At 38.1% G+C, this 27,912-nt stretch overlaps 1 protein-coding gene across 1 annotated transcript in view; it reads left to right on the plus strand.

Moving 5' to 3' along the window:
• The window catches only part of NRXN1 (neurexin 1), a 698,461-nt gene extending 679,280 nt beyond the window's left edge, over positions 1 to 19,181 (plus strand). Inside the window, 2 exon segments of the mRNA XM_058420099.1 lie at positions 188 to 266; positions 15,673 to 19,181. Coding sequence (XP_058276082.1) covers positions 188 to 266; positions 15,673 to 15,980 — 387 coding nt within the window. The 3' untranslated portion in view covers positions 15,981 to 19,181.
• Positions 19,182 to 27,912: the final 8,731 nt, after the last annotated feature.

The following is a 27,912-nucleotide window of genomic DNA, read 5'->3' on the forward strand; positions in this document are numbered from 1 at the left end:
GTTCCATTAATACAGAGTTGGAGAGTGTCACTGCACCATTACACTTTAAGTCTGGAATGCTCTGGGCCTTGCATAAATTTGGAAAAAAAAAAAAAAAAAAAAAGACATGCTGGTGAGAATCTTACAAAATCTTACAACATGTTCAGTCAATTCAAGTGCATCTATTTGACTCTTATTTTCTTTTCAGACTACAGATGACATCCTGGTGGCCTCGGCTGAATGTCCTAGCGATGATGAGGACATCGACCCCTGTGAGCCGAGCTCAGGTGGGTTAGGTTAGTCAACTTTTTTTATTACTTTCTTTTCTTTCCTATTTGCATGCTCCAGTCCCCCAGAACCCCAGCTAGCAGGACAGTCCTTTCATGCATTGCAAGGAGAAGTTGAATTGGACCCTTTCTACATGTGGTGGTGTTAGCAGAGAGGAAGAGTCTGCTTCAAGACATCAGATGGGAGCACAAGTCATGACCTGAGCAAAGTTATGGCTTGGCTGAGGACCTGAGGATGGACTAGGAAGGGCATTCTAGGGCCCCTGCAACTGTGTTGTGATAAAGAAGGTACAGCTTCATTTAGCAGGAAGGTGTTGCTATTGTTTGTGGTTTAAGCATTGCCCTTAATAAGAAAAAAGTAAAATATTAGAAGTTCATGTCATGGAATCATAGAATGGCCTGGGTTAGAAGGGACCTTAAAGATCATCTACTTCCAATCTCTCTGATGTGTTCAGGGACACTTTTCTCTACACCAGGTTGCTCCAAACTCCATGCAGCCTGGCCTTGAACACTTCCAGGGGTGGGACATCCACAACTTCTCTGGGCTCACCACCCTCACAGGGAAGAATTTTTTCCTCATATCTAATCTAAACATAGTGTCTTTCAGTTTAAGTCCATTTCCCCTTGTCCTGTCACTACAGCTCTTGTAAAAATTCCTCTCCAATTTTCTTATAGGCTTCCTTCATGCACTGGAAGGTAGAGTTGAATTCTTTTTTCATTACTGTTGGTGGTATGAAATTTTGTATAGATAGATAAAACCTGAAGACATAGAATACAAGAGTCTCAAATTTCAAGTTGTTTTATGGGGTTTTTTCCCAAGCCAAGAGTGTATGTTTAGTTATAACTAGAAACAGGATATTTTGACATTCTAGTATTTTCTGTGAAAGAAAAACTTGGTAGTGTTTTGGCTGTATCTTTCCTACTCCACTGAATAGTAGAGATTTCATAATAATTCTTCTCTCTGAAATAATGGAAAGATTTGGGTTGGAAGAGGCCTTTAATCATATCTAGTCCCAAACCCTTGCCTCGGGCAGGGACACCTTCCACTAGACCTGATTGCTCAAAACCCTATTCAGCCTTGCCTTGGACACTTCAGGGAATGGAATATCCACAACTTCTGTGGGTGATCCATTCCAAAGGTTCAATTATACTCAATTATGTTTAATTAAATACTACATACCATTTCTGAAAATCCCAGCATTTATCATTGAAGTGAAAGGGCTGCAAAACTTCCTATCAATCTGAAAAAATGTGTTACTCTATGTCCTTTAAAATAATCCTAGACAGTCCAATGCTTCCTTGTTGGTTTGGTTTAGGTTTTATATTTCCTGAGGGAACAGCTCATGGTACCATATAGATATAGCTCTGTTTTCCCCAGAATTTTCCCCAGAATTCCCTTGAATTCTGTGCTGTTTGGTAGCATGCCCACTGCTTGTTGTCTAGCCGGTAATTTGGTAATCTTTGGTACTTGCTACTTCACTTAATAACCAAAATAAATAAATAAATAAATAAATAAACAAATTTGTTGTACAATAACATAATTAGCTCGAGTAGAAACCAATTTAATTTGAGATTAATGTATTAATAAGAGCCATCTTGGTATGACACCAAAATCTGGGGCAGGAGAAATGCCTACATAGCCCTAAGACAAATGAAATTTTTCTTCATATGCAAATGCATGGTTCCTATTTTAAGTCACAAGGCTTGATACCCACATGTAAGAATTATTTGCTTACACTGAAGTAAAGGCAGAGACATTTACAACTTATCCCAATATCTGACAGACCTGCAGGATGGCACTTGAGCTCTTCCACGACTCAGTTTACAGATTTGATGACGATACTTCAGAATTATTTTCTTTCACTTTCTGATTAAAGGATTTCAGAGTAATTTTCAAAATTCCATTAAATTGAATGATTGTTCTTAAAACTGAGTAGCAATGGGTGTACTCACACAGTTTCTTACCTCTCAGTGAGACATTTCACTCGCAGAAGTCTCAGACGTTATGATCAAGATATTCAGGATTTTTTTTTTTTCCTGTTCCTTCATTCTCATTTACAGATTCTGGAGTTTAGTAAGACTATCCTGTCCAGTATGAGTCAATGCAGTAGTTCATATGGATCTGAGCTCATTCATGACAGTTGTTTCCTTGTTTTACTTAACTCAGGTAGTGCTGTTCAGCAGATAAATTGACATTTATGGGGGTGTTATTTTTTCTTATAAGATAATTTTAAAGCAATGTATTGGTTACGTAGCACTAAATAATTTTCCAAATCATCTGGGAATACAGCTTTGGTATTAAAGCTGTATTTGTATTTTCTCAGGCTTACAGGTCACTGAAAGCCAATGAAATTTCAGAATCTGAGGTAGTTTGAGCTCTGGGGCTGCAGTGTTTGGTAGTCCTTAGCCATGCAGAGTCATTTAGCTGGTGGGTGCTAGAATGAGAGAGGTGAAATGAAACTTTCTGACAGCTTATTGTTTCTGTCCAAACTATGGTTCAGGAGATAGATGTGAATGTTAGTCTTTCAGCAAAAAAAAAAATTGCCATTAGCTTTACATGCTGGCGTTCAGCTTTCCTGTTTTAGCTTAGCATTCATCACACAGCTACACTTCTCATTTTTGTTTATTTGAGAATGGTTTTACTGTTTCATTTGTCAGATCCTACTGCTACTGCTTTTTTAAAAAAACTTGTGAATTGGCACAGGAATTATGTTCTGCATAATCCCAATTGTCTGGATCATTTTATCTGTCATTCTTCTCATCAAAATGTCACTCATCCTCCCACTCTCAACTTTTAAAAGCTGTTAATTTGACTTCATCAGCCTTGTCCTTTTATCATACTTGAAACTACCTGAACCAAAGGGGTTACTGAAGTTGTAACTTCTGGCATACCAGTCTCTCTGTAATGTCTTAGTCACTTAGTGTTATGAATAACCTTTCTCCATGAATAGTCAGGTAAGGCATTGCTCAATCTCTGTAATACTGCAGTCTCTATGTGGATTTGAGCTACTCCTAACAGTAGGCTGGAATTTAAGGAGAGAAGCACAATATTGTTGGCAGTGAGAGATGAATGATTGTCCTTCTTTTCAGTTTGAATTGGAGATGCAGAAGGATATGTCCCTCCATTTAAAATATCCTCATGGTTCAGTTCAGCTTTTTCCCCTTAACCCTTTTCACAAAGCAGATTGGCTTCTCCACAGCTACTCCTTAACATCCTCGCTAATGGTGGTGAAACTTATGTATCCTGGGAGATACGTAACATGTAATTCTAGAAGGCTGACTATATGATGGTTAGGGCAGTTTTATTTTTATATATTTGCTTTTGTAGTCTGGGATCCTTCAGCAAAGGAATCCATCTCATGGCAAGAGATGATGCACTCAGAGAGAGCTGTGTGGCCGACACTTTTCTACCAAGAATTCAGGCATGACCAAAGCCCCTGCAGTTTCATTAACAGAGCCATAACTCAATATTTCCCTGATGATTGCCCATAATATGCCTCTTTCTAACCAAAGTTCTCAGCTCCAAATGAGAGCCTATTCAACAAACAGTTTGAATATGGTATGCCTATATCTCATAGAAAATACTGCTTATCCAGATTTTACTAATTAGTGAGATTTATGCATAAAACAGGGCTTTTTTCCTAGTACAAGTATGTTGCAGCTTGTAGTGGCTAACAAGTCCCACTCTGCCACCACCAGCTTTGCTTTCTGTGCACCTGTCTGCTAAATAATAAATGGAAAGATGCAATTTGCACAAATTTCATATAGGACATAAAAATATAAACCCGATTAGGAGCTGCTGAGCAGCAATCCCATCATCTTGTCTGGAACATAAAGTCACAAAAATTATAATTGCAGATTTCATTGTGGTATACAAACTGCTAAATGTGCCATAATTGGATGAAGTCATAACAAATTTATTAGCATGCAAAACTTAGTCAACACTTTTTTTTTTTTTTTTTTTTTTTTGCATTATGTTATGTGTAGTAAGGCAACAAGTATTGCTTTCACATTCTCTCCACCTTCCCCTAAATACCAATAACCACATGAAGATGGAGGATGATGATAATAATAATAATAAAAACCAATAGCTTATATGTCCTCTACTTCATGTCATGGAGGAAATAATAAAATCTTTTCATTATGTAGACAAGTTACAAAAAATTTTAGTGGTAATCTATCCAAAAAAAGAGAGAACCTGGGACAATTTACTGATTTTACATGAGGAGTTATAAAACTACAGGTGGACAAATTGCCTTTCTGCACATCAGGACTGCTGTTCCAGCCATTGCAGAGCTCTCTAGAGAGCTCTGGTTTCTGCTGAGTTTCATTGAGCATTTGTGCTACACAGATTATTTGTTCCAGTTACTCTGGGCTGGTATTTTATTTGTTAGCTGTTATCTAACCACTTCTGTAGCTATTTAAATGTTCCAAAAGGCAGAGAGGTCTGAGCTGGGTCAAATGAAGTGAAATCACTGAGTTTAATGGCAGGGAACTCTCTACCAGGAAAAAAAGTCTAAAGCTGTAAGACAAACACACAAACAGTACTACTTCTGCAAATGAATTTTAAATCTTTCTCCAATTTGTGACTCGACAGAGGTTTAAGCTCACAATTAGGTTGAAAACCTCTCCTGACAGCCCCAGCAGAAATGGGATAAGTAGAGGTTTTGGTGGTCTTAAAGCTAGAGTATTCACTGGTCTTGGAAATTTTAGCAGAAGGTAACCTTCAAAATGAAAGAGAGGTTTTTCTTCAGGTTCAGAAAGTGTCTTTCAGCCAGTGGAACTCCACATGTTGCAACCAAAGAAAATACTCCATCATCTCTTGATTTGTCTGGCAGTTTTTGGCTTCCACTTCCCAGGACAGTGTTTGATTGGTGGCAGAACTTGTCCTTTACCATTCTCTGGATAAAAAAAGAATAATCAGGACAGAGTTTAGCCATGTGTAACAGCTGGCATCACTGGCTAGCTTTCTTAGGCCTAATTCTTAATTCAGAGGGATAAATGAAATAATTTCTTTTCCTAGATTATTATGTAAGAATGGTTAATAGGATAGATGCTTCTGGACTGATCTTTGAGCATGTTTTTAATTTCTCTTGCATGTTGGCCAGGCTAATTGCATTGCAAAAAACAACTGGTGAAAACCAGGAATCTCCAAAGCACCAGTTTAGCCTAGACACTGAACAAGCCACTGCTGAAGATGATTCTTAGGGAGCAGTCACTGCTTTGGGGATGGCTTTATCCTCTGAGCAGAACACTGTGGGACTTTGCATGCAAACTGCATCCTACACATGCATGTCCTTTTCTCTGTGCCTCTGCATGTTGGATGGATGAGATGGCTCAGAACCCTATATTCTCAGCCACCTTGTGATGGTTTAGGTTTGGTCCCAGCATTGACATCTGTTTTTCTAACAGGCAGAACTGTGAAATATGGATTGTGAGTGTTTTATGCCCATTACTAGAAGTTTTGCTTTCTTTTCCTGTCACGAATTACTGCACTGTATTCCTGGTGCATCTGGCAGCAAGATAACATTGCAGTAGGAGGTGAAGTGAATCCTATAATTTATACATCACTGCAAGTGCCCTGTTTAATGCTCTTCATGGAATTCATTGTGCAAGAAGCTGAAACATAGAAAAATAAAATTACAGTTAGTTCATAGGGCTACTGTGTTCATTATGGCTCAAGACATAAAGGGAATATTTGTGCCTCAGCCCAATTATCCTGTAGTTCCATATGCATTTCCAGTACCAGAAAGATCACTGGATTGTCTTGAATCCGACTTTTAAAGTGTTTAGCTGCAATACACGTAGACATCTCTGTATAAGTTACTACATGGTGAAAACTGTGTTTTATTTACAAACTTTCCAAATGTTAGCACTTACTACGGCTATGCATAAAAGAACTGAGGGGATTAAGATATAGATAAATCTTTCTTCAATTGAAGTAAAAGTATTTGTTAAACTTACTTATTTTTAATAAATGACAAAGCCTTCTCCAGAGGAACAGACAGTAAATGCTACATTTCCCCAAATTATTTTATTGTGAACTGAGCTATTTTTTTTGTCAACACCCTGAGGTCCTGGAGCCTGTCACAGTGAATTACAAATATGGCATTTTTATTTTGAATATGATCAAATAGATTTTTTTTCCCAAATTATCTAATGGAATGAGGTTAAAAATCATGTTTGATCCATTGTGCCAATGCCAACTTCTACACTTTGCCAGCTATGCCATTGAAACTTGGGAATACTGAGCAGAACTGGAGGTTTCTAGCCAGACCTTAGGATTTTCATACATTCCCAGTGTCAGATGGTAGAATATAGATGGATACTGGGGAGCTGGCTTTTTTCCTGCACACAATGGTTTCCTAGCAGTACAATACCAGCAGCTCACTGTGCTCTGTGGCTGGTAAGAAATATTGACATCAGACTGCTATAAATCACACCAGGCTCTCTGTTAACTCTCACAAGAGCTTCTCCACTGGTGTGTAAATGATGAACGGCTTTCCTTGGCTGTGAACTTTGAGGGTACATTCATATTCCATGCATATCCTTGATAAGGCTGGGTCTTCTCACTTCTATAAAACACAGAAGAATTATATAAGAATGGCTGCTGTGGTTTAATCCCAGCTAGCAAACGTTCACAGTGCAAACACTGGGGTTATTGTTTGTGTGGAAGCACCTAAGTCTTTGTTTCATGCTTCAGACAGACACGAACAACACAAAAAGGCATCTCTCGTGCAGAGAAATTTACTAAGTGACAGTTGTTAGTCCTGCTGTTACATGTTCAGCAGTTTGGAATTTGACATCTCCACAGAACAGACAAAACCAAGTGGCAATTTATTTCAAGTAGTTTCAAGAAATGTACTCTTTATGAACAATAATTCAAGAAAAATGGACACATTACTCAATGTGCCTGAAGGAATATCCAAAGAAAGAGGGTTCTGTTATTCTTCTTTATTTTAAAGATGTAAAAGACAGCTAGTGAGTCAGTTCTAAAGGTATTTACAGGCAAAGCTGCAACACAAGATGCTGCTGCAATACCAGGAGTGAGATGTGTACCTAGAGAAGCAAACCAGGTCCTCCATAACACTCATTCACAAATCCACTGACTTCGGAGGAATTCCCTAGATTTTTCAGTATTAGAACATGCCCTAGATATTTCAGTAAAATGTCTGTAAATATCGCATGTTTTAATTCAAGTTAATTGAGGAGTCACTTTCCTGATTTTCCCTAGAAAAATTTGCAGGAAAAAATGTTGTTTGTATACGAGCAGTTGCTTGGCCTATTCTTTTTTATATTCCTGAAAAAAAGAACTTTACAGATAAGGTATTGCATAGACCTTAAAAATCAATTGTCTGTCAATGCAGTGGCTTTGTCAGAAATGAAAAACATGAAATCAGATCTATGTCCGTGCTCTCTTCAGTACAGCGCACATGGTTTTCAAGCCTGGTATTCAAGATTTTCAGTAATTAAACACAGTGGCCAGGCATGTAAATTTCATTAGAAAATGAAAATAGGTTCTAAGAAGTTCTAAATCTTTTGTTATTCTTTGTTGTTAGCCACAAAAATAAAGAGGTGTTTTCTTTGACAGCCTCTCCTATGATAAGTTTCCACCATTTTCAAAAAGTGTAGATCTTTTTAAACTGGAACCAAAGATCCACTGAACTGAAAAAAAGCCTGAAAAACACATTATATTTACTGAAAACAGTGAAATAAGGTAAAATATAGATTATGTGGACTCTCAAAAACATTTTCTACAGGTGAACTTCAGACTCTGACATTGAGTGAAAAATGCAGGAAATGACTAAGTGAGTAATTGCAAAACTGAGGTTTTCAGAAATAGGCAAATAATTTGCTGACTTGACCAGGACGCTTTTCCCTGATTTGATAAAGAAATTTTGGAAAGGCAGAGGATTTATTTACACAAGGATGAAGTAGAGAGATGATTGAATCTGGAACAAGTTCCATTAATTTTCATGTCAATCTGCTTAAAAAATCCTAAATTAAAGTGTATAATCCTAAAAGTTCATCCTTTAAATCAAGTTTAAACTTAGGATCAAGAGTGCACACAGACTGTTGAATAAATGAGTTCTAGTTTGTTTGAAATTAGACTTTGTTACTGGTGCCTTGATTGATGCAACCTCATTATTTTCCTTGAGCTATACTTCAGTATGGTTTGATTTGCTACATCTACTGCATATATTTTCTTGCTTACTGTGGACACTATACTAAAACTGTTTCTTGTAGCTTTGTAATGCATATGCATTTAATTTCTTCTTTTTGTGAAGGAAACTCAGTTTTCCATAGGACTATTTTTCATCCTTGTTTTCATGAAAAAGTAGAAGAAGAAAGACAATATTTTGCAAAGGTAGGAGAAGGTTTATAGCCAAAATACTGGACTGAATTAGCATTGTTTTGCTCCGTTTCTATGCCAAGGCTTTCTCAGGCCAAACTTGAGCAATGAGATGTTAAACCAGGTCTTTCAAATCCTGTAGGAAATTTCCAGTACCTGATAAATTCAGTTAATATTGTGTTCTCGAGTAGTTGGTGCCTGCCAGCAGCATGTTCTCAAACCAGTAACCATCATACCAGACTGCTGGCAGTGAACTGGTTTGCTGACCCCTCTGCCAGGCAAGGGAAACAAGAACAGATTGTAAACTTCTTGCTGGTGTTTCCTAGCAGTCAGTACAATGTGAACACCCATTAGCTCATGCCCATCTAGTACTAAGGATGCTGCTACTAATTTCAACCCCTTGCTCATGGCCAATTTAAACCCATGCAGAAGCACTGGGGTATTGTAGTGTGTGAGTCATGTAATCTGACAGCCTGCAAAGTGGCAGGTGAATGCTGACAAGTTTGAGAACTAGGTATTCTCCAAGGATGTTGCTCATAAATGGAAGCAGGAAAAATTTGAGGCAAAACTAACCTATAATGAGGGTGCATGTACCTGAAATAGTCTAACCTTGGGCTATCCCCTTCTGACTATATAAAGAACTGAATGAAATCTTGTTCTGCTGTGTTGACATGCTATTCTATAAAGGTTTCAAAACCAACACTTCTCCTGAGGTTAAGGGCTATGGTCTAGACCTGGGACTTTGATGGTTTAAATGTGAACTGACTTGAACAGTAAATTCAGATCTAAAATACATCACGTGTTGTGAATGTACCCTCTAAAAAGTTTCAGGAAAGGGACAAATGAAAGATGAAAGAAGTGAGAATACAAGACTTATATTCGGAAATGAAACAAACCTTTATAGATATCTCAAACTTTTTTCCCTTGTGCCAACATCAGAGACACCAGAATTGTTTTATAGACTATGATTAGAGAAGAAAAGAAAGGCAGTCTTATTAATTTTAATAATTTTATCAGGAAAAAAAGAACATTAATTACATCAAATGTAACTCATATCCATCCTGAATTCCATTTGTCTTTCTCTTCCCACTCCCAGAGCAGTATATGGTTTAGGCAGTAATAGGATTCAGGCTGAACAAGTGTTGCTGTTGAATCTGAGCCTTTGGGTAGCGGGAGTAGTTCAGTATTTATAGCAGCTGCACTCCCAATGTGTGTGCAAGTATATTCTGGATGTCTTGAAAGCCTGGCCCCTTCTTCTCCAAAGCATATTACCAACTTTGTCAGTAATAGGTCTGACTTGATGACAGTATTTGGAACAAATTGAATGTGGTGTGCTTTCGGCTTCAACTTTCAAGCCATATATATATGTGTATATATATATGTTTGTGGCATAGACATTTGTCTCTTCATGTAGGAAAGGAGGAAAATCAGGGAATCACCCACAGCTGTGAGATGAATGTGGGTGTCTGCACCTCCAGCTCATTTCATGAGCAAGAATCATTCCACGCTCTGCAGGCCAAGCCAGCAGATTCCTCACGCTTTACAATTACATTTTGGTATTCTGCTGGAAACTGGTTCCTAGATAAGGAGGTTTGGAACTTTTTTGCCTTTTTTGTTTTTAATGAAATGACAATGCTAAAAACAGCAAGCAATGAAACCTTGATCTGGCAAAGCTCATAGCAAAACTTTTCCTGAAGTCGCTGGAGCCCAAATGTTACAGTTTTGGTTCAATGCAGCCAATCTCACAGTTAGCCGCCACCAAAAATTTATGTTTCCCGTGCCCCACTCTTTTCTTGCTTTAGCACTGAGCCTTTAGGGAGCAAGAGCAGAAGGCAGCTCACTGAGAAAATGATCCCAGTTTAGCTGTCTGGACTGGTGGCCCACAATTGCAGCAGCTTAGCTGTCAGTAGTGTGATATTTCTGTTTTGTCTTCCTTATGTTATCTTATTTGCAAAAGCTTTTTTTTTTTTTTTACCCCCCCTCTTAGGAATACTTCAATTTAAAATATAGACTAACTACTGACTCTTCTAGTCAGTCAAAACTTCTGAAAGGAAGTACCAAATTACCAAAGATTTCTCAGAATGTGCACAAAACCAGGTAACTTATTTCACTTAGAAAAAAAGAGGAGAGATGACAAATGTAGAAGTGGGGAGAGGTAGAACACCTGAACTAGCAAAAGGAGAAAGAATTCTTGTTTGGAGGGAAGGAACACTGAAAGAGAAGCAATGCAACTGAAATGTTAAAATATACTAATAAAAAGGGCAAGACCACAGGGGTGAAGGCTGCTAAAAACATTAAGTGATATATTGGTTTACATTCTCCATTTTGGCTAAAATTAAATTTAGTTTTATGGAAAATATTTTCACAGAAGCTTTTTATAAAAGTGCGAAATATTCCCCTCAGCTCTGAAAAACATAGTAACTCCTAAACCCCATTGATTTTGGTATGCTCCATCAATTGGCACTGTACAAGCAACTAACCTATCTCCCTTTAGACTTATGATGACATTTTAAAAGGTTGAGAAAACAACCTTCCACCTCTCAGCCACAGGGGAAAAAGAAGTTACTTGCAAAACCTGCAGTCCTAAGGAGCTGGTAGGATTTGTAAATGATTCTGAGTCGATATATGACAAGTCATTACACTTGGAAATAAGCACTCTGTTCAGTGCAGAGAAAAGCTGTTCAACTTCTTAGCAAAGCAACCTTTTTAGCCATGGATGCTGTTCCACTGCTAGACTATTTTTATAACAAGCAAAGTTAGTTGATGTCACTTTAGAGGTATCTTAATGTGCTATATCCTGGGTTTGCACACCAAAGAGTAGAACAGATATCTTAAAAATTTTCCTTTAAACACAAGTCTACAGCAGACCTTCATACTGGTTTTGAAGCTGGGCTGCATCTACCCCAGGTCTGCAGAGGAAGTGCTGGGGTTTGTTTTTCAGAGGTATTTGTTGTAAAGAGGTGCTGAAATTGCAGTGAGCTCAGAAACCAGTTCACCAGAATCCAACAATGCTGCAGAAAATCAACCACAAACAGGTCTACAATGATAGCACACAGAGTGAAAATTAATGCGTCCCGTAAATAATTGCCTTCATGCCTCATTGCAAATTCAGTAGTTAAACATTTCTGTCTTGTGAGTAATTTTCTATTCACAGTTTGTGGGAAGGCATAAATGTAAAGAAAACAGGTTTGGGGTCCTTCTGTCTTTTTTTTTGTTTGTTTTGTTTTTCAGTCTGCTAATTTCAATTCACAAACACCATGGGAACCTGCAATTCCAATTTTCTTTTCACAGTATTAATGAAAACTGGGCACTGAAAATAGTTAGATTTTTTTCCCTTCTAAATTTTAAACCACTTAGAAGTACAGTCAAGAATAATAACTTTCTAATCCATTATTATACAATGTAAAATTGTGCTCAATTGCTATTATTTCGTGCAAAGTTTTTCATAAGTATTAGAAGAGACTTTTAGAACTCAGTTTCTTCTAAGCTGGTCTTTGAGGAAGTACAAAACTGCTGGCTATGTGCTGTTGAGAGGAAGAGCTGTGCATCAGAGAAGTTGTTTTAAGAAGGAATCCTTGCACCACAAGATGACAATTATTTCCTCTCACTGTTATGGCAAGGTCTGAGCATATATAAGCATTTATGAATTTGTCTTTTCCTAATCAAACCAACCCAAATTTATTGTTTTATTAAATAGATAGTTTCAGGGTTTGTTTTTTGTGTATATGTTTGAGAGAACTATTTTCTCTTAAAAAATAAGAGTCAATTAATCTTAACATACTCCAATAAGGTATTTCAGTTCTCATTTACAGTAAGATGTCTAGGATGAAGTTAATATTTTTTTCATGCTGCAGATACAAAGAGTGACTGCAGCTGAGTAGCAGACAAGGTTACCTGCAGACACACCTCTGCTGCTGTGCCAGGAGGCAGTGGCTCTGCCTGGTCCAGCTGTCAAGATGCCAGGAAGAAAACTGCAACCAGTGTTTCCCAAAGATGGAAAGCTGGGAAGCAGCACGATTGCTGTAAATTTATAATCTTCATTTGCTCTCCTCTGAGATCATTTGCCATCCCATCCAACAATAGCTCCTGCCTTACAGGGAAAAAAAATACAGATAAATTCACCTTGGAATTGACTCCAGTCTTAGTCAAACAATGGTCCTGCTTAATCAGAAGGCAGCTGTTTCAGCAATGTTATGGATGTGGATTTATTTATTTATATATATTTCAGAAGAAATTAAGGCTGGCTTTTTTCCTTTCCTCCCTATTTCAGAATAGGACTCCTGCTTTGGTGTGTACTCCATTAGCTGTTCCTGTCTGAAGTGCTCACAGACAAACCTGTATACTTAGTAAAACTTCTATACTTCCTCCTCCTTCATTTGTCTGGAGAGGCACTGCTCGCTAAATAAAAATAAAAGCATGTTTTAATGTAAATGGAACAAAAGTAGCAAGTCCTTTTCCTTGCTGAAATGCTCCCTTCCCAGAAGTCTAAACAAATGCAACAACAGATGCTTTGAAATGTTATAAGTTTAAGTAACATTAATATAGTGGTTGAATATTTCTCAGACAGATGGGTTAAATGAGATAATTGTGAAAACAGTCTTAAAATAAAAGGAAGCCATCAGGTGAGAGGCAGGAATTTAGGTAACATTGAAAAATATACCTTACATGTTTCTTTTAGGTTGCAATATTGGAATGTTTTCCTCTGAGCAAGCTGTTAAATGTCATTTAGTAGACATTAATTGTAAAGTTAGTTGATAGTATTTGGCCCAAATGTATGTATCTTAAAGAGAAAGAGCAGCTGTTAATCCATCAGGTGTTGACAGCGTATTCAGTGGCTTCTATTATTTCTCAGACAGAAATTAATTTCCTGAAATCACATACAGTGAGATAAGTCTCTGTCTCATTTTCATTCACGATAGAAATACTCAGTCTTTGTTCTGCACACAATGCGTTGTCTCTTGTAAAACAGTAAATGACACCCTAGGTGTAAAAGAATTTCCATTTTCTACAATAGCTACAATGAACAAACAGGATCTAAATCAGTCACTGACTACTTTGCAACAGGGCACCTTTCTTAGTAGGGTGGCATCTGCCCTGAAATGACAAAAACATCCTAAAACCTTCAAGATTTCTTGTGCAGCCATAGAAAGTACCAATTGCACCAACTCATAACAAGTAAGAATTTCAGAAGGATACAAAAAGTTAAAATACTATTTGATATGGGTGGTTTTGAATCTTACCGTTTTGCCTCTGTTTTTTCAGATGAATATCAGCTTCTTTAAACCTGTTCAAAAAAACTGCCAGGAAGAGGTGTTTCAGCAGTAAGAACACAAATAACCAATAAATAAATGATGAGTAATACCAGGGTGGAAAAGGAATTTATTCTTCTGGAGAGTTGTGGCTTTTTTGCTGTTTTATTATTCATAGGCCGATTGTAGATGTCTGTAGCTGGTGGCTGCTTTCAATTCTGGTTGTCCAAACTTGTTGCAATTTTTTGACCAGTGTTGATAATTTGGCTGGCATTATTTTTAATGCAGCATCCTTAAAATCATCATCATCTTCCTATTACACCTTTACAGAGCTTGAAAAAGTGACTATGGAGCACAGTGTGCTTTTGTGGACTTTGAGCAAGACAATTTTCTAGCACACTTCAATACAATGCTACCTGTAGGCACACCCTGATAAAGTTAACATTTTGTATATATTGTAAAACTAGCATTTAGTACTTTTAGTTAGTATCTATATTTTACTGATTGACTTTTTAGCCATGCATAATGATTTAAAAAGCAGTTTCCCTAAGCCAGCCTGGCTCTCCTGAGCTCAGCCAAGGCTGGTAGTGCTGAGGATACACAGCCTCCCAGAAGTTTGGAAATGCTGGTATAATCGGAGGAATACTGCATAAACCCAAATCACTTCATTTTTGTTCATGACACTTGTTAGGTTAGAGAGGATCCATCTGAGCTGTCACCACCTTAAGTTATTCTATACAAAGATCTGCCCTCCTCCTGCTGCAAAATTCAGCGAAGAAAGGAGATCATGGAAAACGTAAAAACATTATGCTTGCTCTGAGCATTTAAACTAGAAATTCCTTCTGGAATTAGGGTTTCATTCCTCATGCCTGTGCAAGGGGACAAAATATGCCAGACAACATAATAGTTCCTATGAAGAAGATTTTCCAGTGTGAAGATATAGGTCAGTCCTATTCATATCACTGCTGAAAAGACCAGAGACTGGCCTCAGAGGTAGGTTCTTAGGAGGCTGAATCCTTTCTCTGTCCAATTTGAGAGCTTTTCTTGGGGCATAAAGCAATTCTTGAAGGAACACCTGATAATGGCATCAATGATAAAAAGAGGGAATGGAAGAAGTTGAGTGAAAAAGTGCTCTAAAGTGTAGCCATATTCCAGGAATATAAGTTAGAAAATAGGAGGTAGGATTGGATAGCTCTCTAAAAGTACTAAAAGTAAATACAATTATTTTTAAAAAAGAAAAGAAAATATTAGAAGCAAAGGAGAAACTGAGAAGGTTGGTGAGGGAAGTGCATAGGAGAGCTGAGGATACCTTATTTGTACTGAATTTACTGGCTGCTATCAGCCATTTTCTTCCTCTTTTCCCCTCATTCTGTCTTATCGTCACTGCCTTCTCAATAAATAGTATGGTGTCATTTTTGTTCCTTACAGAAAGAGAGAGAGAGAGCATGAGAGAGAGGGAAATCCTTTCCTCTGAGATGTTCATATCCTCGCCTTTAAATTGTGGCACGCCTGTTATTTCAGATTATTTAGGCATTATTTGCTTAATAACACACTGAGACAAATTATACCTTTGAAGACTAGAACAAGACATTCCTTGCTGTCCTTTTCCTTGTTTAAAAGCCTGAAAAAGGGATGGGCTGGAACCCCAACTGGTTTTGGACTGGAAGAGGGGGGTACATCGCTAGGCTGTCCTGGCCCAGTGGGGGCAGCTAGAAGGACACATGACAGTAGCAGCAGCAATGACTGACTCCGTGATGTGCAAACTCAAGGATAACCTCTCCTTTCTTTCATTATCTACCCACAGCAAACCCTACCAGGGCAGGAGGAGGAAGGGAGTACCCCGGCTCATCCGAGGTGATCCGTGAATCCAGCAGCACGACAGGCATGGTGGTTGGGATTGTGGCAGCGGCGGCGCTGTGCATCCTCATCCTCCTCTATGCCATGTACAAGTACAGGAATCGAGACGAAGGATCCTACCACGTGGATGAGAGTCGAAACTACATCAGCAACTCAGCACAATCCAACGGGGCTGTGATCAAGGAGAAACAGCCCAACAGCGCTAAAAGTTCCAACAAAAACAAGAAAAATAAGGATAAGGAGTACTATGTCTGATTTCAACATCTAAAAGAACGCTTGTATAGAAATAGTCTTCATTTTATCTGAGACATAATACAAACTTATTTACTTTACTTTTTATGAAGCACATTCAAAAACAAACAAACAAACAGAAAAGACAGGGAATGCAATCAGAAAGGAAAGACTGTTTTTAAAAACAAGCATTTCATGCTCTTGTTTTTCAGAAACAGGAGCTGATAAATTCCCTAACATCCACAGTGTTTTCATTTACTCTGCCTGTCTTTATGTTGCTGGAACGTTTCTGAAAGACAATGATGACACCACGCATTCATAAAGCAAGGAGTATTACTACAACATCGAGGCACAATATGAAAAAAAATTCAAATTAAAAAAAAATAACAAAACAGGAAAAAAAAAAAAAGAAAAAAGAAGCTACCTATGATTCTGGATTTAGCCAAAGTGCTAGCGCTTTCTTGAGAAGTAAGTTAGTCTTATTGTCAGAGAAGACTGTCATTATATATGGTGACTCAACAAGCAAACATAAAGAGTTTGCCGTCTGGTGCAGTGAAGCAGTGATTGGAAACTTGCATTTTGAAACAAAGTGCTGGCTTTTCTGAAGACTTATGTAGAAATACTTTCAAAAAGCCCCTTTCTGGTTGTGAGGAAAATAGTACGGAGGCCTTATTTTCAAAAACAAAAACAAAAATCTGGAATATAAGGCACATTTCCACCAAAAAAAAAAAAAAAAAAAGAAAAAAAAAGAAAAAAAAAAAAGAAAAGGAAAAAAAAGAAAAAAAAAAAAAACAAGAGGGCATAGATGCAATCATTGGGAAATTTTCATGCACGCTTAATATGTTATTACATATGTTTATATAAAAACACATCTATATGTGCTTTCTGGACTGTGATAAGTGATGTTTTATAGCCTGTTGTATAGAAAATGCCAATTATATCTGCTCTTCAGCCATTTTTGGTAAACTCAATGTTATAAGTGTTGCTAGGTATAGAGAGTTTTATGACATCTGGAGCAACAGACATTCTTCAGTTTTTTTGCAGCCATTATAAATTGTCCCAGACTTTTTCCCCTTTCTTTCTTTCTTTTTTTTTTTTTTCTTTTTTTTTCCTTTTTTTTTTCTTTTTTTTTTTTTTTCTTTTTTTTTTTTTTTTTTTAATTTACAGTGTAGTGGTTATACAAAGGGGGATGTGTATGAATGTATATAAGAGTCAGCTAATTTTTTTCTTACCTGTACAGCTCTATTATGTTGCAATTAAGTTTCAGTAGTTTGTATGAAAGAAGTGGACTAGAAAGCAAAAATATGTATCTACTGTAATTTGTCTTCTCCCTCCTATCCCCATCTCTTGCTCCTCGTATGCATCAATGAAGTTGATCAGAATGGCCAATTTTCCTAGGAATACACGCTCACTAGTTAGCTAAATATTTAGTGACTTAAACTGGCCTTTGGCTTCCAGTCAAAGCTTCACTATTGGAGAGCATGGTTTGCCTTACAGAAACCTTGTTCTTAGAAATTACGAGAATGATGAGTTTCTTGAGAATCTTAGGAAGTATCATATAGTGTTTATCTGGCATTCATATGAAGAACAGCTACTACAGCACTGGGTGCTAAAAGATCTAAAGATACCCACTGTTATTATCCAGGCTGATTCTATTGCAGACTTTATCCCTTTCTCCAAAACGGAAATACTCTTGAGGTGCACGATAGTATTTTTCAATGGTGGGCATTTTGACATATGAAAAAGTATTTTTAGCTAAGTTGATTGTGTAGTATTGCAAGACATCATAACCAGACAGATATAAGTTAATTATGTTTTAAAGTGACACAGCTTATCTTGCATATATAAAACATTAATGCATTTTTAGTTAAACAGATGAATTGTAATGGTGTAATTTACGTGTTAAGTTTGGGATTTTTTTCTAGTAATATTTCATTAGTTTCACAGCAATAAATCATAACATAGCATTTTATTTACACAGAAGTTCAAAGGTAATTCATTGGACAGAAAGAGGGTAGTTCAATAGAAATCAACCAAATCATCAGAAGGCCTCCTGGGAGGGATATAGATATTCACACTTTACAGACAGAAAGGAGAAATTTAAAATTAGCTTTAAACAGCAGACTCAAAACATTTTATTGTGTGTTACTCACTGTAGCTGATGAAAAAAAGTTGGGAACTGGTACAGCTATCTATCTGGGAGCCAGAGCACTTTAAACATACATGTAGCTGACATGAAAACACCTCTCTTGAAGTTTGCCAACCACATCAAGGTGTGCCATGTTGCATTTGTGAAATGACTTTTTATTTTCATTAACATTTACACCAAAATGAAAAAAAAAAAAAAAAAAACCCACACAAAATCCATCTGATGTTCATTTCTGTTGTTCACCTGTGGCACTCATAATTTCTCCCACCTTTACAAGACAGCTGTACTCAGGGAATGGCAGGGGCAAGGGTGACTGGAGGTCATTGCTGGAAGTAAGCGACTTCAGCTGGAGGGGGGAAAGAAGTTGAAAGCCAGGTGGTGTTCAGATTTCAGTGCTTGAAGATACCTAGAAGAATAAGAATAATCTGTTGACAGGAGACTGGACATGAGAGAATATGATTTGGGCAAGATTAAATTGTCTTTTCTGCTTGGTATTGATTGAATTAATGAAATAACATTGTCAGGTCAACTTCCAGGCAGTTTGGTAGACGAATCTTTAACTAAATCCATACATCAAGAGGAAAAAAAAAAAAAAAATCTGCTACTATTAAAATAAGAAAACATGATTTTAACACTGTTTCTGAAGGTTCTCCTTTTTCCTCTTTAATTTCATAATTTAACAACAACAAAAAATACTTATGGATGTATCAGAAATGCCAGCAAGTGGATTTAAAATTCCTTTTTGTTTAAAAGCAGCAGCAACAAACAAACAGACATAAACCAACTACCTAACATAAAATCGGATCCTTTCTCTATAATAACCTAATTTGTTTGACTGAGATGGCTTCATTTCTATGACTGTATTGTGTTGCCTTTTTTAACAATACACTAAATAACGTGTGAAACTTTCAACCCTAAGACATCAAAGAGAGGCCCAATGCCCCTAACCTTATAGTGCTTTCTGTGATAGATATTTACAATTTTTTTATTTGTTGCAAGGCCAATTTATTCATTATTGGAAATGCTAAGCGAGTGGAATTTACTGTTTTGTTAATAAAAATGTTTCTTAATACAAATGCTGGCTTGCTTCTTCTCTTGCTCTTAGATTGTGAGTATCCGTTCATCTTGAGACTTTGAAAAAATTTGGTAAATTGATATGAAGTTACAGATATTCATGTCAGAAAAAAGTGACCTCAGAGCTCTTTGTACACTTCAGTGAAAACCTTCTACAAGTCTTGCGTTCAACTGGCCCAGTTAGAAAAATATTGATGACATAAATGATTTGGTTTTGCACAGTGTTGCTTAATTTGAAATTTTCTAGTATTGTTTTTAATCAGAAAGTTAAAACTTGATGTTCTCTTCCCCCTCTGTATGAAAAAAGAACTCCCGTTTTCACCACTTTTTATTTCTTTAGTGGAAATAAGGTAGAGGAGGGTAAGGTAATGGAATAAAATGTTAAAACATTTTGTTAAAAGTGAAAACACTTTCTCTTGTCTAGAAGATGATTTAAAAATTAATGGGAAATTTAATGAATTTCAGGTCCTTAAAAACATTTCTAGATAATAATTATAAAATTTCAACCGGAGCTAATCTATTACATAAGTGCTTTCCTACTTAGCATGGCATTTAAATTCATGGGCAACTTCAAGCAAACATCTAATCCTATTGATTTAAGCAAGTGTCTAAACCTGCCTAAATGTACTGCTGAATGGGGCTGGAGTTAAGCTTTTGGATCTAAGCTCCAAATAGAATTTAATTTTGTATTGTCTTAAATCACATCAGCAGCTTTTTGACTTCAATGAGATTTATTCATCTGCTTAATTACATATAGACTGAAGTATTTTAGATAATTTAAGCTCAGGAATATCAGGAGAAAAACAGTCCTATCTTCCATTGGTATAAAACACTTTGAAAGTTCTAAACTGCTTTATACTGAGATTAGGTCTTTGAGTGTGCTTAAATAAATGCTGAATATTCCATTTACGAGAATTATTTATACACATTTGAAGGAGCAATAACAATAGTGATTTTTGTTCTACTTCTACTACTACAAAAAGAACCTCAAACCAAAAGCAACTCACATTTAATTATAAACTTCGAAATTGTTTTAAATTTAATTACGACTTTTAAATTCAATGTATTGGGGGGGGGTGGCGGTGGGTGGGTGTTTGTTTTTTATCTATACTGTGTGCTCCCTTTTACCAAAATCCTAATGGCCTCTTACTACCTGCATCATTCATCATTATCTGGCCACTGTAAGTGGTGGCCTTCATCACCAATTATCACTGTGCTCAAGCAGCTAAGAAACCTTCACAAGATGATGAAAAAAGAGAAAAAAAACTAAACACCCCCAAATGTGACTTAGAACAAGGGAAATAAAGCACACATAGGGTGTAAATGGCAACTCTGTTAATTCTTCCTATGTGACTTCTTTATAGTTCAATGAAACAGTTTTAAATTGGGGTTCTGTGTCTGATATTCATTTTGATAATAGAAGTTTATTTTTAAGTTCAGTACAGGCCTGTTTAGAGGTGCTTAGAACTATTTTTCTGGGTCAGGGACTCTTGTCATTGTAATACTATCTGTCATGCAGGCCATTTGGTTTCTTTTAAAGCCCCCATTTATTTTTAAGTCTGTAAGTATTTCAGTGTTAAAATGTTTCTGGCTCTCATGGCGTTGGGCAGAAAGAGAAATCCACACTGCATTTAATTCAACTTATAAATTGATAAATGCTTGGGAATAATAAAACTGCTTGCCTGCCAGCCTCTGATTCATCTGGACAGACTGGAACAGATTTGGTTGCTCTCTGCTCTTCATGAAACCAGAAGCATCCCCTGCGGGTTAAACTTTGAACTAGAAATTCCAGAAAATATACAGATGAGCTCAGTTTTGTCAGATACAGGGCCAGAACTCAACCATTTACTCACTTACTTTGGAGGCTTCTTCCACTGAAGGTCTTTGACAGACTTCAGCCACCAGCTCTGACTTCTGTGAAGGAAAGTCTGGCCCCTTTCTTTTTCTTTCTCAGTCACTCACTACTACATAAATATCTTCATTTCACAGAACTGTAGAATATGAGGAGTCGGAAGGGGCCCATCAGGACCACTGAGTCCAGCTCCTGGCCCTGCACAGGACACCCCAAGGGTCACACCATGTGCCTGAGAGTGTTGTCCAAACACTTCTTGACCTCTGTCAGGCTTGGTGCTGTGATCACTGCCCTGGGGAGCCTGTTCCAGGGCCCAACCGCCCCCTGGGTGAAAAAACTTCTTCCTGATATCCAACCTAAACCTCCCTTGGCACAGCATCATGCCATTCCTTTGGATCCTGCCTCTGGTCAGCAGAAAGAAGAGATCAGTGTCTTCCCCCCTTGCTTCCCCTCACAAGGAAGCTTTAGACCACTGTGTTCAGAACAAACAGATTTCCATATGACATTGCTCCTCCAGCTGGGCTTCGTTGTGGTAGACAGTGAGGGTTTTTAAAGAAAGAAGGTGACGTAAGGGGTAGAGTTATTTCAAAGGGTGTGGGATTTTCAGTGAGTAAATTGCCTTTAAGGACAGTAATTTCATGCTGGTATACACTTGAGAGATTTAGAAATCCAGGTCAGTAATGCTCAAAACATCCTTTTGGTAAACAGTAAAGGCATGAGCTCATTTGTCAGCAAGCACAAGGACCAATCGCAAGGCTATCAAAACATGAATGTGTCAGTCTGGTTGCAGCAAATAATACAGGGAAATGGAATTTGGGCAGCTAAAAATAGCTGTTGGCACACTGGCTGGACTCCTATGAGTGAGTCCAACTACAAGCCAGTAAACATTTATTGGATGATAAACAGAAAAATACTTCTATTATAGTCACAGTTTGGGATGCAGCTGACAGAACAGAGGCATGGGCTGCATTGGCTTTTCCAGGACCAGGGGCCAGATTGCTGTTCAGGTGTTCTCCAAGTTGGGGTACTGGGCAGGCTCCACACAGTCACCTGCTGCACAACAGATGATCAGCTTTTTCCAGAAATCCTCCCTTTTCCCTTTGAACTTGGAATACATTTTCTGGGAATAGTGCAGCAGCTTGCTTTGTTAAACACACCAAGTGGCTCCCAAAACATATCCCACCACAGCCGGCATCATCTTAAAGAGAAACCATGGCTGCAGGTCCAGGTGAGAAACCTCGACTCTGTTCAGAGTTGCCTTGGCCTCGGGACCCCCTCAGGATGGGCAGGTATGAGGAGGGCAGGACATGAGAGCTGCAGCCACTGCTCTGGGGTCACTACAGAAATAGGGGAAAAATTTCAGCCGTGAGGGTCTCACAACCAGGACTGCTGGCGGAATTTGCCCCAAGGCTTATGGCTTTGCAAAGCTACAGAAGGCACAGGTTTTCCTTAGTTCCCAAATGCTTCAAAGGAAAAAAAAAAAAAAAAAAAAAAGAAGAAAGATTCTCAAAGAAGTTGTGGCACAGAAAGTTCAGGAATTTCATCAGGAGTTACTTCAGTGTTCCTTTGGCACTTTCCCTGCCTGTGCTTCACACCAAAGAGGAGAAGTTCAGGCCTTCTGTGCCTGGGAAAGGAGGCCAGGAAGAGAAAACCTCCCATAGGCATTAAACTCACTCCACAACAATATGGGATCCCTAACCTTCTAGGACACCAGGTCTCAAAGGTTTGGACCAGAAAATTGATTCAGGATGAGATCCAGCAACATGCTTCATTAAACCATAGGGACAGAGGCAAGTTTCAGCACAAGATGTAAAAATCTTGAAGAAAATGAAAATGCAAACAGACACCCCTGGGAAATCCTACCCCATCTGCCACTGTCTTCTGCTCAGCCTTTCAGGTGGTTTAATTCCTTGCGGATTACACCTGGAGAGGGAGCGGGCTTGTTACATCATCCCACCTGGCAGAAGGGTTGTCCTGCTAGCACAAGCACAGAGCTCAGCGTTAGCAGACCCTTCACTCTACGTGTGAGCTAGTTGTACAAAGATTTTACTTTAGATTCAGGATGGCTGGCAACCAATACAGAGATGAATATTTAGTGATTTTTATTTGATTTATGGGCTGGTCTAGGGAAAAGGAAAAGAGCATAATCCAGTGAGAGAAATGAAGAAAAAAACCCAAAAATCTGAGCAGGGTTTATCGCATGCTTATCAGCCAATCACCATATAAAAAGCAGAGGAATTTCACGTCATTAATTTAAGTCTTGGTGTATTGTTGGATGGTGCTTGGGAAAGACAAGTTTGTGCTCAGTTTTCCTGAAGGCCAAATTTGTTTGGGAGCTCATTTATACCTGTCTTCAGGCTCTTTTTAGGGAAGTCTTTCAAAATGTGGAGAGTACAGGTATAACAGTCATCAGCTTTAGCAGTTTCTCATCTATTTTAAGAGCTTTGTCTAAGTATGGGTTGCTGGATTTGACTCAGGTTAGAGTACATCTGCACTAGCAAGCAGAGCCCAGTAAGAATAAATTTGTTGGTCATGGTAGCTGATGCTGTGGACCTGATGTCTGTGTTATATTTCAAGATTTTCTTTGAACCTAGTCACACAGACTGAGTGCCAGTTAGTGTTTAGATTTGTTCATGCAGTTAATTTAATCTGCAAAGTGTCCAGTCCTTTATGCAGTGCTCTGTGAAGTTAACTGTAGGGAGTGGGAACAGCTGAATTGCATCAGAACTGTATGCCTGATCTTAAATAAAGCTTTGGTGTTGAAAACATCCTTTGGCCATTGGTATATTCAAGTTTGCTTGTAACAACTCACTGCGAGAAAAGTAGGGTATTTTTCGTAGCCAACCTAAATGACAATTGCTGTTATACATAAAGGCCTCCCTTGTATTTTCATAAGACTCAGTGTCTTTAATTCTGGCCCTCATCTTCCTCTTTAACCATCAGAGTGCTACATAGCATCACCTCAACCCTTTTCTCAAGGCTAAAGAAATTACAGTTTAAAAGGCCTGTTTCCTTTGAATAGGTTGAGATAAATACGGAAGTATTTGTAGGTGAGTGCTGTCTGAGGGAGCCATGTCACCAACATTGAGATCAGCAATTGTGTAATTGTAACTTGTAGAAGTATTGTGGAAGCAAACCCGGAGCTGCTGGAGTAGGTGAACTGGGAGAAAGGGCTGGGGCAGAAATGGATTCAGCCACTACTCAGAGGAGGAACCACATTGAACAAATCCAATCTTTTGGAAACTCTGCATCCAGATTTTTCAAGACAGATCTGCTTTTAAATAAAGTTTTGACAGTCTTCTCTAACACAGTTCTCACCAAAATATATTCATTCCTGTATGGGAATTAACTGCAATACATTTCCCAATGTAGTCAGTATGAAAAATATCATGGGAAACCACAAGAGACTGGACTACATTTTGAGATCTTTTCTTGTAACTTCTGCAGACAGGAAAGTTGTGATTTCCATTAAGATTGAGACTTCATTGCTGCTTTGAACTACAGAGTGATTACACTTCCCCCTGGCACACTGCATATTATTATGAACATTTTATATGAGTATTCTGAATAGTCATCATTAATTCTTTTAGATTTCTAAGTGTTAGGTATCAAAGACTGACAATATAGACGGATGCTAAAAGATTTTTAAATCTGAGTTCTTGTAAATGACCATATTTGTTTCTAAGTAGCTGCTCATAAGTTTTGCCTAAGTTCTAAAAAACATCTTGAGAAATCTATTTTTATTATTACATTGTGTCAAAAGTTGATAATTACAGAAAGAAGCATTCACTGTTAACACAAGTTTTTTTCAGAAACAGTTCAGTTTGAAAACAGTTCAATTCAGCAACAGGAATATGAATTTAGAGTTTTTAGACACATTGAACTTTTGCTATCTTCTAAGCTAATAAATTTTAATTGATTTTCATCTAGTTCTTGGTGCCTGTTATCCCATATCCTGGCTGAAGGTTTCTGTGCTTGTGAGGGAAGTAGTGGCAATAATCCGGTGCCTTTCTGGGAGGGCAGCTTTGCCAGAACTGCACAAAGATGTGAGCACATCTTTGCATCTTATGCTGTTCTGCTCCCCGTTTTAAACTTTCAGAGATTACTAATCCCTGGGACCCATTGCACAGACTCTGCTGCACACCAGCAAAGCCCCTGGCTCAAAAGAAGAATTTGGCATTAATACATGCACTGAGACAAAATTCCTACTCCTTTCTTCTTTTTCCTCTGTCTGGAAGTCCATGGCACCTAAAATCGGTATATTAGAAAGTGCTACAGACTGAGAGGGATGATGCATCCCTGAACAAACATCCTGAACACTGAATAAAGAAAAGCCAATCCAAAGACCCTAAAATCAATCTGATTTCTTGAGATGGACAATAAGCTAGTGTGGACACATAACTTACTTTTGCAGTCCTTAGTGGCCTTTCATAATTTTCTTTTAGCTTGGCAGATGAGATGTGAGCTGGTGAGATGTGAAAATCCTGTATTTGCAGCCATAAATAATGCAGACTAACAAAATGGAGACTTTACAAACAGGACACTTCGGTTTTCAAAATTGTTTTAAAAAATTCTGCAATGCTACATATAGTCTGGCTGCTAGGCAGGGAGCTAAAGCAGCCAAGGACTGAGGGTGGCCCTGAGCTCAGTGCAGGTTGGACGGTCCAGCATTTCTCATATCTCTGGTTTCTGCAACAGGGAGAAAGACACAGCACCTCCAGAAGCAATGGCAAAGCACCAGCAATTTCATTTTTATGGGGTGTGTTCAGTCTCCACTGCAGGGTGATCCCAGGGCTCCACTTGAATCTGATTCATTCACTTCTTTCAGATGCGTATTGAATGACGTCAGCTGGAGCTCCTTCACTGAACAACCACATTCCCTTAGTACTCCCACTATCATCCACCCGGAATTTCTGGAATCAGAGAATTGCTTATGTCACTGCATATGCTTTTCCCGTATGTTTGGGGTTTTGGAGTTTTTTTAAGCTTTGATTTTTTTTCTAATGCTGGGAAAGAACAATCAAATGATAACAAATTTGGGGGTAAATCATAATCATCTTTCAGTCTCTTATGGGATGCAAACAGGTTTCAAATAATTGAGCATTAGGATGGTAAATCATTCTAATTTGAGTTTTAAAATAATCTGGAAAAATCTACACAAAAGGCCCATGAAAAAAACAAAAGCCCACAAGGAACCCATTAATAATGTCCAATCATTTTTTCTGTTGCTACAGTGGTGTCCATTTCAAGCCCTCCAAGTACACAACTCAGACTGCAAAACCCAAGGCTTTCATTAAAATAACAGTATTTGCAACATATGAAATTGGGAAAAAGGAAAGCGAGTCACTTCTAAGCTTTTTATCCCAGTTAAAATTCAATAATTGTCTAGTACCTTCAGAGAGCATTTATTTTCCTAATATATCTGTGATATATGTCCTAAAGTTAATTCGTGTTAAAAGATGTAAGATGTAATTCAACCCCTATAAATATAAGTTTTGTTTCTAATCCAGTATACCAAGAGTAAAAGCTGCACAGAGAGGGGTGCAAAGAATTTCTTTTGCCAGAAATGACACATGAGGGACACAAGAAACTATGCTAGGAATTACAAGAAAAGGGACACGAGGATACCTCTGCCGGGAATCGTTAAAGGGAGAACAAAGACAACGGAAAAGGGAGATGGAAGCCCGGAGAACCCGATGATTACATCAGATCGATATCTCATCCATCTCCTCCTGAAATTAACATCTCCACACAGCACCTGGACACAACGATTAAAGACATTGTCTTCACAGGCAACTCTATTCAGAACCCCAGAACTGGAACATGAATATCTAATGAGGCTGCCTCGGAAGAGGGAACCTCGGAACCCCGAGTTTCTCTCAGTGATCCAGTATATAAAAAGAGACTGCTCCAAGCCAGAAATGTGAACTTGGGGGGTGACATACTGACTGAGTGTGTTACCGTGTTCACCCAGTGCCGATCCCGGGCTCAACCTGTCCTTTTAATTGTGGCTGTCCGAGACTGTCATTTTGTCTCTCAATAAAATTCTGAAATTTTGATTTATCGAATTTGGTCAATCATATTTATTAGAATCTATACTTATGTAAGGATAAATGTGGAAAGGAATTAAAATTTCTGCAGCATCTACTGCTCAGTCTGATTTTGCTACCTGTAATAGCATGTGTTTGTCCAAGCACAGACACAATTGTGCATACAACTACAACTGTAACCCTGCTGGTGTGTTGAGTGGGACAAAGGAGGGAGAAAACCACACTGTAGCAAATACTTAAGTTGCTACTTAAATTTTTGTCCTAGGTTACAATGCAAAATGTGCCCAAAGTATGTATTCTATCACCATCTACATGAAATGTTGAAACTAAGTTGTGAACCACTGTTTCCCTTGCCCCCTCCCTCCAGACTATCTTCTGTTAATGGCCCATCAATGCCTTCCTGCATGACTCATAGATAACTCTCCCCAGGAGTTATCTCTGTTTAATAGGCAATCAAGGACCCATTACAAAACTGATAAAATGGTATCAGTCCATTGTGAGATGCTCCGCCCAGGGGGAGGAGCCAAGCATTCCCACCTGGATATAATCTGGGCCTTGGGACAGCACAGGCAGCCTTACCCACTGGATTCCCAGAGGACAAGAGCTACCAGACCTTTCTGCAAGAACACTGCTTCAACAAGACCACTTCATCTGGACTGCCACCACCACGGTTTCAGGTTGTATTCTGACTCTGTCAGTGATCTTTTGTACCATTGCATGTGTTTTATTTTATTTTACTTTTTTTTCCTCTCCTATTAAATTGTTTTTTTCTGACTTGGAGTCTCTCGCTGGTTTTGCCTTCAAGCCAGCACAATTTTATGTTTTAATTTG

The sequence above is a fragment of the Hirundo rustica genome, chromosome 3 (genome assembly GCF_015227805.2).
Source record: "Hirundo rustica isolate bHirRus1 chromosome 3, bHirRus1.pri.v3, whole genome shotgun sequence".
NCBI lineage: Eukaryota > Metazoa > Chordata > Aves > Passeriformes > Hirundinidae > Hirundo > Hirundo rustica.